The sequence below is a fragment of the Delphinus delphis genome, chromosome 14, assembly GCF_949987515.2.
Source record: "Delphinus delphis chromosome 14, mDelDel1.2, whole genome shotgun sequence".
Taxonomy (NCBI): domain Eukaryota; kingdom Metazoa; phylum Chordata; class Mammalia; order Artiodactyla; family Delphinidae; genus Delphinus; species Delphinus delphis.
This window is the reverse complement of record NC_082696.1, coordinates 26,905,232-26,918,011: the sequence shown is the minus strand read 5'-3', so window position 1 is coordinate 26,918,011 and position 12,780 is coordinate 26,905,232. Positions and strand designations below refer to the sequence as shown.

Sequence of the window (12,780 nt, the reverse complement as noted above, 5' to 3'; positions counted from 1 at the left end):
GAAAATTTATAGAATAAATAAGTAAAATATAGAGAGTGAAAAAAGGGGCAATATATAAAATGTTAGACTGAAATAAATGCTAAGGAGATAGCAAAGCAGCCAAGGGGATTGTGAAATGGCAGGAAGGGGAGGTCTGACATTTTGGATAGGTGCCAAGGGAAGTCTAATTGTGATGGTAGCTTTTATGTGTAAAAACCAGATGGAAGTAAGGGAGCTACCTGTGCAGATATTCCAAGAGAGGAAAAGCAAGTGCAAAGGCCCTGAGGTTACGAGTACCTAAGGTGTTCAAGAAACGATATGAAGATGTGAGCCAATGGAGCAGAGTGAGATCAGTAAGTGATGGGGCCAGAGACCTGGGGGCCTGGTGAGGACTCTGGATTATGCTCTGAGTGAGATGCCACCACGGGGTTTCCAGCAGAGGGTCACATGAATACACTCACTCTGCCTGTTACTAAATAAAAGGAAAAGCATAGTAATAATAATGATGATGATAATTACACTTAAAATCAGCTTTGTTTTCCCTGCTACTTAATTAACATCACAATTTTAAGATCTCTTATTAAAAATAGAAACCTACTGGAATAATACTTTAGAGACAACTGGCAGAGCTTCATCAACAGGCTTAAAGGACTTGCATCCCAAATGCGTCTTAAACGTCACAGAATTTGTACATTTAAGGGAAATAAAAACTGTCTAAAAGTACATTAGGACCTGCATAAACCTGGCAGTGTGTATCATGGGCAGGACCAGGCGATGATATTTTATACTTTTCCTTTGCTTTAAGGTATGCTTTTTCAAAAAATTCATAATACGAACCCCTCACTAGCTCATACTCATTATGATAATTATTTCCCAGATTTACTAATCATTTATGAGGTCTCAAATATTTTTTATGTAGAAAAATGTGGCCTCTGGTCCCAGAAGGTTTTCCTCTGACACTAGAAGAGGGGCACGTGGACTCCCCTCAGGCACTTTGTTAAGGATCACAGACAGGGGAGTTCTGCTGTCATTTGTTTTTGGAAGTGACAGCCATAGCAAAATGGTATTTTGAAGAAAAAATGATCTGAGAAAAAAAGCCAAAATGAAGTTAGAAGACTTCCAACAATTACTTATTGCTTAAAAGAAGTCCTTAAATAATGAGGTTTTACTCCCTCATGAAAACTTTGATTTTATTATGAAACTTGAAAATCAACTTTATTTATAAAAGCCACATAGGCACATTATAGAAAGTCTGTAAAACAGAGTCTATAAAGTCAAATTTTGTTCATGGAATATGGAGTATGTGACATTTCTAGCTTACTTTCAAGTACTTGCCAAATTTCACACAAAATTTTGAAAAGAAGATTTTAATAACAACGTATGGGACACGCACACTCATCCTCACCTACCTTCTTCCATCCAAACCAACCCTGAGAACTCTAAGTCAATAACTGATGTTCCCGCAGTCATGAGGCAATACTCAGTTATGCAATGGAATGCTTGCTTGCCTTTTAGATGCATAGTTGGAAAAGAGCAATGCAAGAGGGGGCATAGTTTACCTCTGATTTCTATGCTATCATTTCATATGAAAATTACACTCTTCACAAACTGTATCCTGTCTGGTAACAACTGTATACAACAACAGGCTGTATACAGTTCTATGCAGATATATCAATAAAAACTATAAATAAGGGCAATGCTTAAGAGTCGGATAATTCCCACTGGCCACCTTTATCACTTCAGTACTGATCTCAATCAGTATTTATTTAGAATTAGATTTGAGGAAGTTGAGAACAAATGCAACACATTTCTAAAGTATAAGATGCATACTGACTATGATATGCTAGACAATTTCGGTTGGTTTGGGGACCTGGCAATAGAAAATACTGTAGAGTGAAAAAGGTATTCAGTTTGAATTCTGTTTCTGCCCTTCTGGTCACATTAATAAAAAGCCACTTTGATACTAGAATGTTCATAAACACCCTGTGACAGATGAAAGATGGCTGTGAATGCAGGTAGGGAAGAGCAGAGCCTGGTCAGTTTTGTTCATTGTTATATTCCCCATTGCCTAGGACTATATTTGACAGGAAGGAAGGCATTCGATAAGTACTTATTAAATGAATGAATGAGGGGACTTCCCTGGCTGTCCAGTGGTTAAGACTCTGTGCTTCCAATGCAGGAGGCATGGGTTCAATCCCTGGTCAGGGAACTAAGAACCCCACATGCCAAGGGCATGGCCAAAAAAAAAAAAGAGAGAGAGAATGAATAAACAAATGGGCCAACAGTTTTAGCTAACTTTCAGAGCCAGTACACTTCCATTAAGCATCACTACTGGGGCAAACTCACACCAATCTTGTAGTTGACAACAGACTTTTTAAAATGTAAATACTAGCGATTACAATTTTAAGATTTAATAACTAAAAACTGATAAAAATGGTCTTTAAAGGTAGGATTTCAGAAAGAAAAAATACAATTGAATAATTCCAAGTAAATAGTGAATTTTCTGTAATTTTTGTCTCCCTCTCATTTCTACCCTCATATCACTTTTCTCTGGAACAAAATGAAGGTATAGAAAATGATTTGACATCACGAACATTTCACATTGTTTCCCAACAGATCTAACGTTGTTAGAATAGAACTGAGTTACTTATTCTCAGATGGAGAAGTTTTAAGAGAAATAGGATTTCGGTGGCGGTAAGCTTGCAGCTACACTCTGCATCCAACCTCCTACCTGTGATGATTGCAAAGTAGAGGGACTACCCAAATGAGGGCACTTTTAAAAGTGAAAGGGCGTGCTGATAAGAGTCTGTCTGGGGCGACGTGTGTAAACCTGGACTATTCTGCAAAAATCGGAACTAAAGAGTGACCCTCAAAGATCAAGAAAATCAACTCACTTTGACAAGGCTTTTTTCCAAGAACTCAGTAGACCTTGACTCCTATCTGAACCACTACTGTTTATACAGTAAACTACTTCTGTTAGGGCTTTTTACAAGGACTTCCATATATATTATCAGTTTATTCTTCACAATAATCCTATGAGTTAGTCAAGCAGCTAGTCATTCAATGAAGAGTTATTGTGCCTATTTTCCAAATGAGAAAACTAAAGGAAATAAATGCATGTGACTAAGGAAGGTGGCACAGTTAAGTGTCAGAGTTAGGCCTTAAAATCCCATCTTTAACTCAATCCTGTCCCCCCTTTTCACAGCATGGCATCTACAGTGTCATTAGAACCAGAAAACAGCTGGAAGATTACAGGTCATGTTTTCCTCCATGAGGGAAATTTATTTATTATTTATAAGAAGAAAGTTCTACTGGCTCTTCTAAAGACTTGTGGTGGGGAATAGTAGAGGGATAGGAATTAAGAGGCATTTTTAATAAACTGGAGTTTCTGCTTTTCTCAGGTACGTGCCCAGTAGTTCATGAAGAAAATGCAATTTTCTCTTCTAATCAGGTCAAACTTTTACCATTTGGGTTACAATCAAGGACGAGGTGAAATGAGTCCTCTAAGAAATAATCGCTCGAAGCACAGAGGGAATGCATGGGAAGAAGATTCACAGCTTGTTCTCAGGAAAAGCTTCACAGTGGATGTGGCAACTGAGAAGGATCGCCAGAGACACACTTGCTTTAAGAAGTGTGGATGGCATGGGAGGAGGGTGTTACAGAAGGAGAACAATCTAAGCTTGGTGTTTCCCAAAGTGGGTGGAACAGTGGAGTCCAAGGCTCGATTTTAGGTCATACACAGACAACTTTTTTTGTTGAAGTGTGGTTGATTTAGTGTTGTGTTAATTTCTGCTGTACTGCAGGGTGATTCATTGATACATGTATATACTTTTTTTAATTTTCATGATGGTTTATCATAGGATATTGAATGTAGTTCCCTGTGCTATACAGTAGGACCTTGTTGTTTATCCAGGAAATTCTATATATAAAAGCTTACATCTGCTAAAAAACAAACGAACAAACAAAACTTTTACCATTTGGAGGCAGCTGATGGAGTTCTGAAGAAGCATCTCGCACTTCCTCAGTTAACAGTAGTCATAAACAGACTCTGTAACTTTACAAAGTGTCTCTTTTGGACTTGGTTCAAGCATTCACAGCTGAGAGTACCCTTCCCTCTTGGATAACACAAGACACAGTGTGCACATATTTATAAAACACCATGAGGACCTTCCATTACATGTTTTAAACGTAAAATATTAACAATTTGAACGTGAATAGATGCTTTCTAAATCAGAGATATTCTAGAGCATAAGTATCAGAAAGTAAAGGAGGGCAAGAAATTTAACTAAAATTTACTGGATAAAAAGGGACCCTTTTTCATTGTCAGGATACTTGCATCTGGTTAGGGCAATACTCAAAATATCCCCAAAACAGCATGTGCTTCTTTTCTTTTTAAGTTCCTACAGTAAGAAAATCAACAAAAACCGCTTTAGACAGACATTCCTGTGACTCATATCCCATAAAATCTAAAGGTTTTACTCAAGCCTGGAACTCCAACTTGGAACCTCTTATGTCACCTTCAGAGATACTCAGGAAGATAACATGGTGGTTTTAAAAATAAGAGTCTTCTATGTATCTTTGCTATGTGTATACACAAGAAAGCAGATGTAATCTGAAATGAAACGTCTCCTCACTGAACTTGACTCTGGCAACATAAATCAAATGGCTCTATAAAGAGATGGCCAGTTGGAGCAGAAAAGATGTTTTTGGCCTCTATATTTCTATGCACTCTGCATATGTCTCTTCTGATAATGGAAATACTGTGTTAGAATGATTTATTCATATACTGGTTTACTCCACCATACTGTCAGCTAGAGGGTAGGAATTATGTCTTTTAATAATATTTCCCTACTACCTATACAGTACTAGCACCAGATAAATAAACAAGTTATCGGGATATAAAAGTATAAATTGCACAGTAAAGAATGTAGGAATTAGAAGCAATGGTTGATGGGGAAAACAAGGGAAAACCAGTACAAACCATTTAGCTATGTTCAATTCTCATGGTAAAACAAACGGGATTTTCAGGCTAAAGAGCTTCTACTTCTACAAGGATGCTCACTGGAGTATAAGGAACAGAAGTCCACTAGAACAAGCTGCATGAGGACAGGGGCCCTGTTGATTTGCCCATACAGTATCTCTCACAGTCCCAGTCATAGGGCAACTACTCAGTAAACATTAGATGGTGGCTGGGCTTTGGGTGGATAGATGGATGGATAAATGAATGAAAATGCAAACTAACTAAATGGGGAAATCTTTGCCTACAAATTAAAACTCCACTGAAACTACACATCATTTGCCAGTAATGGTTACTCATGCAATACCTGCAGTAGTACTGGTTATTTCTCTCCTAAACGGCAAGCTAGATTTACCTTCTCTGTTCAAGACCTTTTCCACATGGGAAAAAAAGCCCCACAAAACTAGGTGCAATAGGGAATGTTTTCTATGGGGCTAGGTACCGTTATTTCCATCTTTATTCTCACTGATTCACTGTTCTTGAGTGACTTTGGCCTTGGATGCAGCAAGAAGTACGCTTCCAAGAACCTCATGGGGTGTTCAATTTGCCTTTACCTTCCTTTGACTGTCTCTTATCATCAGACTGTAAGTTAGTCTCCCCCAAGGACCACACAATGGTTGATACCTGGAAGCAACTGCATGGTCTATTCAGTTGTTTGTATTATGTTTACAGAGTGTTTGCTTCGTCGTATCACTGAGTGGAATAGACCATGAATCACAGGCTATCAGATGAAATTACTGTGTAGGTGTACAATCATTGCAGGGAATGGAGAACAAAAACATCATTCTATACCAGCTATGCTGTGTGTAATGATTTCCTTAAGTGGTTTTTGAAAAAGTCACAAAAGAGATATGCAACAATGCTGGGCATACAGGAACAGAAAATGGTGTCATATCTATCATTGCAGGCAGAATGGCAAAATTATTTCCTCTTACACACTGCTTGACAGTAAACAGTGCATTCACATACACCATCTCACTGACTGTCAAAATGATTCTGAGAGGTAAGTAGGGCATAGCCTTGAATCTCCATTTTAAAGAGAGAAAATCAAGGTGTGAGAGGTTCTCTGACATATTCATACGAGTCAGTCTGAGTGTGTGTTTTGGTGGCAGGACTGAAACCAAGCTCTCCTAAATTCTAGCATGACTAAGTCCTTTGGGTTAACCTTCCTTTTCCCACAGCAAAGGCAATGCATAGTACCTGGTTTATTTCCTGTGTGGTTGCTATTCTGTCCTGAAATAGCAGAAGCAGGCCGGTTGGAGGCCGCGGTTTTCTTATCTTGCACTTTGTTGCCATCAGGCGCTATACAAGTGAGACAAAAGAGAAAAGACATATTTAGTTTCTTAAAATTTATTCAGAAACATTCACATATTCAACATTTACTGTTAACCCTTGTATCAAATGCTAGGCTAGATTCAGGAAATATAAAGATTAAGCAGCCAACAACCCCTGCCCTCAAGGAGCACACTGTTCAGTGGGAAGAACACATTCAAAAATCAATAGCCTAGGGGCTTCCCTGGTGGCGCAGTGGTTGAGAGTCCGCCTGCCGATGCAGGGGACACGGGTTCGTGCCCCGGTCCGGGAAGATCCCACATGCCGCGGAGCAGCTGGGCCCGTGAGCCATGGCCGCTGGGCCTGCGCGTCCGGAGCCTGTGCTCCGCAACGGGAGAGGCCACAACAGTGAGAGGCCCATGTACCGCCAAAAAAAAAAAAAAAAAAAAAAAAAAAAAATCAATAGCCTCAGCTCAACTAACCAATCCTACAGTGGTGGCATGTTCAGGGTCCACGGATTTGTTCACCCTGGCTGTCCCAGTTTATACATAAAGCAACTGGGAAGAAATAAGACTGGGATCTAGAGCCTCTGATCTTTGTTCTTAAAAAGGTCATGCATTAGGAACCAAAAAATTCCAAGAACATAACCAAGCAGGTCACCAAAAGGGAAACAGGGAAATAATTTACTAGGATTTTGGAAACGCCTCTAGCAAATGTTCAATGACAAAGATTATTCAAGAGACTAAGGGAAATGTACTCTAGGAAGGGACCGAAGGGCAGAAATATCAGGCAATTCTCTGGTTATATAAAGTATAGGGTGCTTCAGGTAAATTGTTCTTCACACATATGACTTGAATATATTTTTAAAAGATATTTAAAGTATCTTTGCTACTTCTCACAAATCATGTCAAAAACCAAGCCCTTGTTATTCCCTGCCTCCTACCCTCTGCCTTAAAATCTGTTCCACCCAGTCTTCCCCATCCATTCAGGCAACTCCGTTCCTCCAGTAGATTAGGCCCAGAGCCTTGGAATTATCCCTGATTTCTCTCCTCCAATCACTCCCCAAATTTGATCCATTAGTAAGTTCTTACAGCTCTACCTTAAAAAACATCACCTCTACCACTACCTTTCTGATCTCCTCTTCCCTGTGACTGCAATATCCTCCTAACCAGTCTCCCTGACCCCACCACTGATCCTCTTCAGTCTATTCTCATCTCGGCAGCCAGAGTGATCCCATTAAATCATAAGTCATGTCACTCCTCGGTGCCAAGGTCTAACAGCCGCCATCCCACTCAGAGCAAAATTCAAGGTCTGTCCATGGCCTACAAGGTAGGTATGGTTTGGCCTTTACCTTGCACCACTTTCCCCCTTAATTACTCTGATAATACTGACTCAGATCATACTGACTGACTTAGTCCATCTCAGAGCCTTTGCATGTACCTGAAATGTTCTTCCCCCAGATGTCAACACGGGTCTCCCCTTCACTTCCACTGGGTCTCTGCTCAAATGTGACATTAGAGTCCCCTTGATCTATCTAAAACAGCACCTCTATCACGCATTACCGCCCACTCCTTTTTTTTTTTTTTTTTGCGGTACACGGGCCTCTCACTGTTGTGGCCTCTCCCGTTGCGGAGCACAGGCTCTGGACGCGCAGGCTCAGCGGCCATGGCTCACGGGCCCAGCCGCTCCGCGGCATGTGGGATCCTCCTGGACCGGGGCACGAACCCGTGTCCCCTGCATCGGCAGGTGGACTCTCAACCACTGCGCCATCAGGGAAGCCCCGCCCACTCCTTCTTACTCTGCTTTGTCTGTAGCCCTCATCCCTGACATGTTACATATTTATTATCTCCTCCATTAGGCTGAGGGAAATGGCTAATAACTAGAAAACAGGACTCACTGGTTCAAGGTTTTGGAATCTGAAAGGGTGTGACAGTAGTTATGCTTCAGGAAGACTAAATTTAAAAATGGCACCTAAGAGGGACTAAAAAAAAAAAGTTACTAAATTTACCTTTTACCTCTGAATGAAGAATATAGCAAATTATGGCTGTCTGTCAATTACATACAGTATTAACTAAAGAGTTAACTAAACAGACTAAACAGTAGAAAGCATCTTACATAGTATGTTTAATACTGTTTAACTGCCCAGTTTCAAATAATTTGTTGGCTTTCAATACAGGTTCAAACATAAACACTGATTGCTATAACACACACTCTCATCCTACTTGCCAAAAACAAGTTGCCACTCATCACCACGTGGCAGGTAAAGTCCATACTAGTTAGTATTGGCCTATAGTCTCACAATTTTAGAGGTAGCCCCTAAAGACCAAAAATTGACTTAATTGGAACTCTGGTGCTCAATATGGATAGAACAACATTCTTCCATATTCTGCAAGGTAATCTTAAAACTGCTCACAAGGATGATTAACAGAAAGGAGGGCACACAGATTTGCAATACCTTTATTATTTTCTTTTTATTATATAGCCACCTCCAGCACATAGTAAATAAAGCCTTAACTAGTAAGCTGTTTAAGGGATCTTCTACTTATTATTTTTACTTAAATGAAAGATAATTAGGACCATTTGTTTAGAAAATATTTCAAATGTATTCGTTTCTTTCTTGCCTTGGCATATTTGACATAATTTAATCTGTCTCTGGTGATTGAATATCTGCAGTTGCCCCCAGGTCCTGACAACACACATCAATCCTAGCTAAATATTACGTTACAGTAGACCATGAAGGAGATTAAACACATGGTCAGTGCAAGTGACTTTTCCAAATAATCCTTGATTAATTCCTGATAAAAAGCTTTTTTTTTTTTTTTGGTTGTAATTTGCTTTGTCTTGAAACTCAACTGTAAGATATACATTTCAATTAAACTGCAGGTCTGGTTACTTGAATTCCAATTTATCTACATCTGACTTTTAACAGATCCACTCTAGTTGAACACCTAGCTGCCCACTTTTTTGTTTGTTTGTTTGTTTTTTTGCAGTACGCGGGCCTCTCACTGTTGTGGCCTCTCCTGTTGTGGAGCACAGGCTCTGGACGCACAGGCTCAGCAGCCATGGCTCACAGGCCCAGCCGCTCTGCGGCATGTGGGATCTTCCCGGACCAGGGATCCAATCCGTGTCCCCTGCATCGGCAGGCAGACTCTCTACCACTGCGCCACCAAGGAAGCCCTATCTGCCCACTTTATTATCATTTGGATCTCAGGAATTCATTTCTATCACAAAAGACCTGAGTCCTATTCTTAACAAGACAAATTTAAAATTGATCTTAAAGTGTGTTATGTTCATATAAAACTGACAGGTTAAATTTAGTAAAATAAAGGTAATTTAAAAAGTTGTCAGGCTATTTAGCCCAAGATTATATACTGTTAATTTTTAACCATTAGGTTGAACATTTGTCTAAAGTTTTCAGGCTATGTTTCTGCTTTTCTATTGGTCTTTCCTTTCCACCAATGTAATGGTCCTTATTTCTCCAAAAACCATTTTGGTTAACACTCTATCATGGTAAGAGGGAAGAGAAACTCAAACAGACCTGGGTTCAGCTGTGAGCCCTGCTACTAACTAGCTCAGTGACCTTCAAAGTTTCTTGACTTCTCTAAGTAGGTAACACGGGGGTGAATCTGCCTAACTCACAGGGTCGTTGGGAGGATTAGTTGAAAAGATGTTAAGAACACGGATTGGCATATAGGAGGTGTGTAGCAAATATTCAGCCCTCCTTCTCTCAGCGTTTACGCCGTTCCTCAAGGTCCTGGGCCTCCCACACTCGGAGGTGTAGCTGTGTGTTTGAGTTTGTGGGGAAGGTGTGCTTTGGAGTCCGTTGACCTGGCTCTGCCCCTTAGAAGCTGTGAACTGGCCTCACATCACTTAACCGTTCAGCCTTCATTTCCCCATCTGCAGTGCAGGAAAACACTTTCAGAGTTGTGAAAATTAAATGAGACTGCCAGGCCCACTGCAAGGCTCAATACATGGTGGAAGGTATTTTAGGCTCTCTCCCTATTCCTACACCAATGTGGGAAACAAGGTTTCTAGTTCCTCTGGGCTGTGCTCGCTCATCGCTAACAGGGAAAGCAAACCTGTGTCAAACTGGGGACAGTGCTCCTGGGGAGCAGAGTCTGGCTCTGCTGCTGCTTTCAGAGGTTTTCAGCTCAGGTACAATCGCACCTCCTGGGGGCCTCAGGTTGCGGGACTTATTGGTACAGTTTCCAGGGTACAACCTGGCTTGGGAAGAGGTAATCATCCATCTTTCTGGGGCTTAGAGAGATGACAGTTTTCTGAGATTTAATACCTTTCAAGTTACTGTCACATTAAGTAAGTGTGAGCCTTAAAAAAAAAAAAAAGAACCCTCAATCATAATAGGAAAATAAAATCTTCTGAGGAGTTTTTTTTTTTTTTTTTAAACCAAGTGCAGGGAATTTCACTGTTTGAGAACATAATGAAAAGGGGGAATTTATTCGTTTTAAGATTTAAACATTTAAAAATCTGGAAATCCTAGATAACTAGCAGGTAGGATTACATACACTATTTTTAAATTTACCATTAAAATAATACCATTTCTAAAATGACCCAAGTGACTTTCCAGTATTATTTATTTGAATCTCTTTTCTTTTCATTTTTCAAAAAAGAAAACTAAGCCATATACTATGACGCTCAATAAGTGTTTGCTAGCCTTATAAAACTTTTATTGATCTTCCTGCTAGCTTGAAAGCTTTATTCCATTAGTGTCACATGTAAGTGTATTAAAGACAAGAGGAAGGATGGAGAGAAGCACCCTTGTGGTCTGGGACTCTGCCTCTAAATCACTCTGCAACAAAATATGCAGGCAGCAGACACTTGGAGCTTTCATCCAGTAAAAATTCTGCAGCTCCCGGAAGTGCCACCAAGGTGTCTCTGTAATCCATATCCTCTACCATTCATTGCAGTGTCTTCCCATAAAGGTCATGGGGTTCCCACTGCTTTGTTTCTATTTTTGGCTGGATGGTCCGGTTGAAGAGTCTTCTCTCAATTGATCAAGATAACTGGTCCAACAAATGCTTAATTTAGTAAAATGCTTACTCTTGTAAGATATTTATGACTGCGACCTTAAGGACAATGCTGAGTTTAAACTCACTGAATGATAGGTAGTCTTGACCTCCACAAAAATTATGTACTTCTGTCACCATTATAAAGGGTGGCATGTGGGCTGGGAAACAGCAAAACTTTAGCCCTCAATTCCCAGCTCTGTATGATGGGTCGTACTCTGTGGAATCCAGCCCCACAGGCTACACACGTAACTTTGGGGGAGTAAACCAGAAGACAGAACGAGAGGCTGAACTGCACACAACTGTCATTTCTGTAGTTAAAAATGGTTGAATTTTGCAACTTCATCTGTCTCAATCTCATAGTTTCAATCTACCCGTGCAGAACAAAAGTCAACACTGCAGGCCTTGCAAGCGCTGTCTTGCTTTACGTCTTCTTGCTACGATAAATCTTAGCCACAAGTATGACTGTATGCTGAGTCCTGAGCCTTTCTTAGTGAATCACAGAACCTGAATCATAAATAGCGTATTTGAAAATCTGGCCGCAGAATACTGCTCTGGCAATTGAAGAATGTACTGGTTTAAAATCACAACATATAAAGATCACAGAGTAACTCTCAGGTAATTCAGAGTGTTTCACCTAAAATGTTCTGCTTTATGAGATCTGTTTGCTTATTTGCTTGACAGTTAAAATTTATTCTAATATAGCTGCCAGGAGTATTGTAGCATTTAAGTCATAGCTATTAAATGTTTTATCCAATATTATTTATGAAAGCTGCATCAGGATAAGAAGGACATAATGCAATCTCGTAACTTCTAATGACTTTTCTGATTAACCCACATGATGGAGAGCTTTTCAGTTTAAATTCCTCATAATTGTATGTGAAGTTGTATAGGAATAATCAAAGCCCATGGGAGTCAGCATGAGACAAACCTAGGTTTAATTTCCCACTTCACTTCAGTTTTCTTCACATTTATTCAGTCAACACCCTACTCCGCGGAACACCTTGTGCTCAGTACTGGGAAAATAATATTAAGTGAATAACGCATCTTTTCTATCGCTTTTTCCTTTTCCAGACCCCTGGGAGCTTTTGATTCCCCCAATAATTTCTCTTCCTTTAGAAACATTCTTCCCTATCATGGCCTGAAGCACAATCTTGACCTCAGTCACTTGCAAATCTGCATTTATAAACAGTCTTCCACCTCTAAGGAATATATGCTCATGTATCTCTGCTATCACTTGAAACTATGTCAAAATCTGAACTAACTGTCCTCACAAAATCAGCCAACTCAGTCTCCTTGTTACTATCAATGGAACCACAATACTCCCAGGCTCAGAAATGTTATGTGGTGTTTTCAATAAACATTTACAGACACTCCCATGGGCCAGCCACTGTGCCATGCCCTAAGAATATGAAGACTGTAGGACGTAGCGTCCACCTGCAAGATGCTCATTATCCTTTGGAGGAGACAATATGCAAATACATGCAG

At 40.0% G+C, this 12,780-nt stretch overlaps 1 protein-coding gene across 6 annotated transcripts in view; it reads right to left on the bottom strand.

Moving 5' to 3' along the window:
• The window catches only part of MAP7 (microtubule associated protein 7), a 165,329-nt gene that overhangs the window by 56,154 nt on the left and 96,395 nt on the right, over nt 1–12,780 (bottom strand). For all 6 annotated transcript variants that reach the window (XM_060029915.1, XM_060029913.1, XM_060029912.1 and 3 more), the window contains one exon: nt 6,197–6,298. In XM_060029915.1, the coding sequence (XP_059885898.1) occupies nt 6,197–6,298 (102 nt within the window). The remainder of the gene's footprint in view (nt 1–6,196; nt 6,299–12,780) is intronic.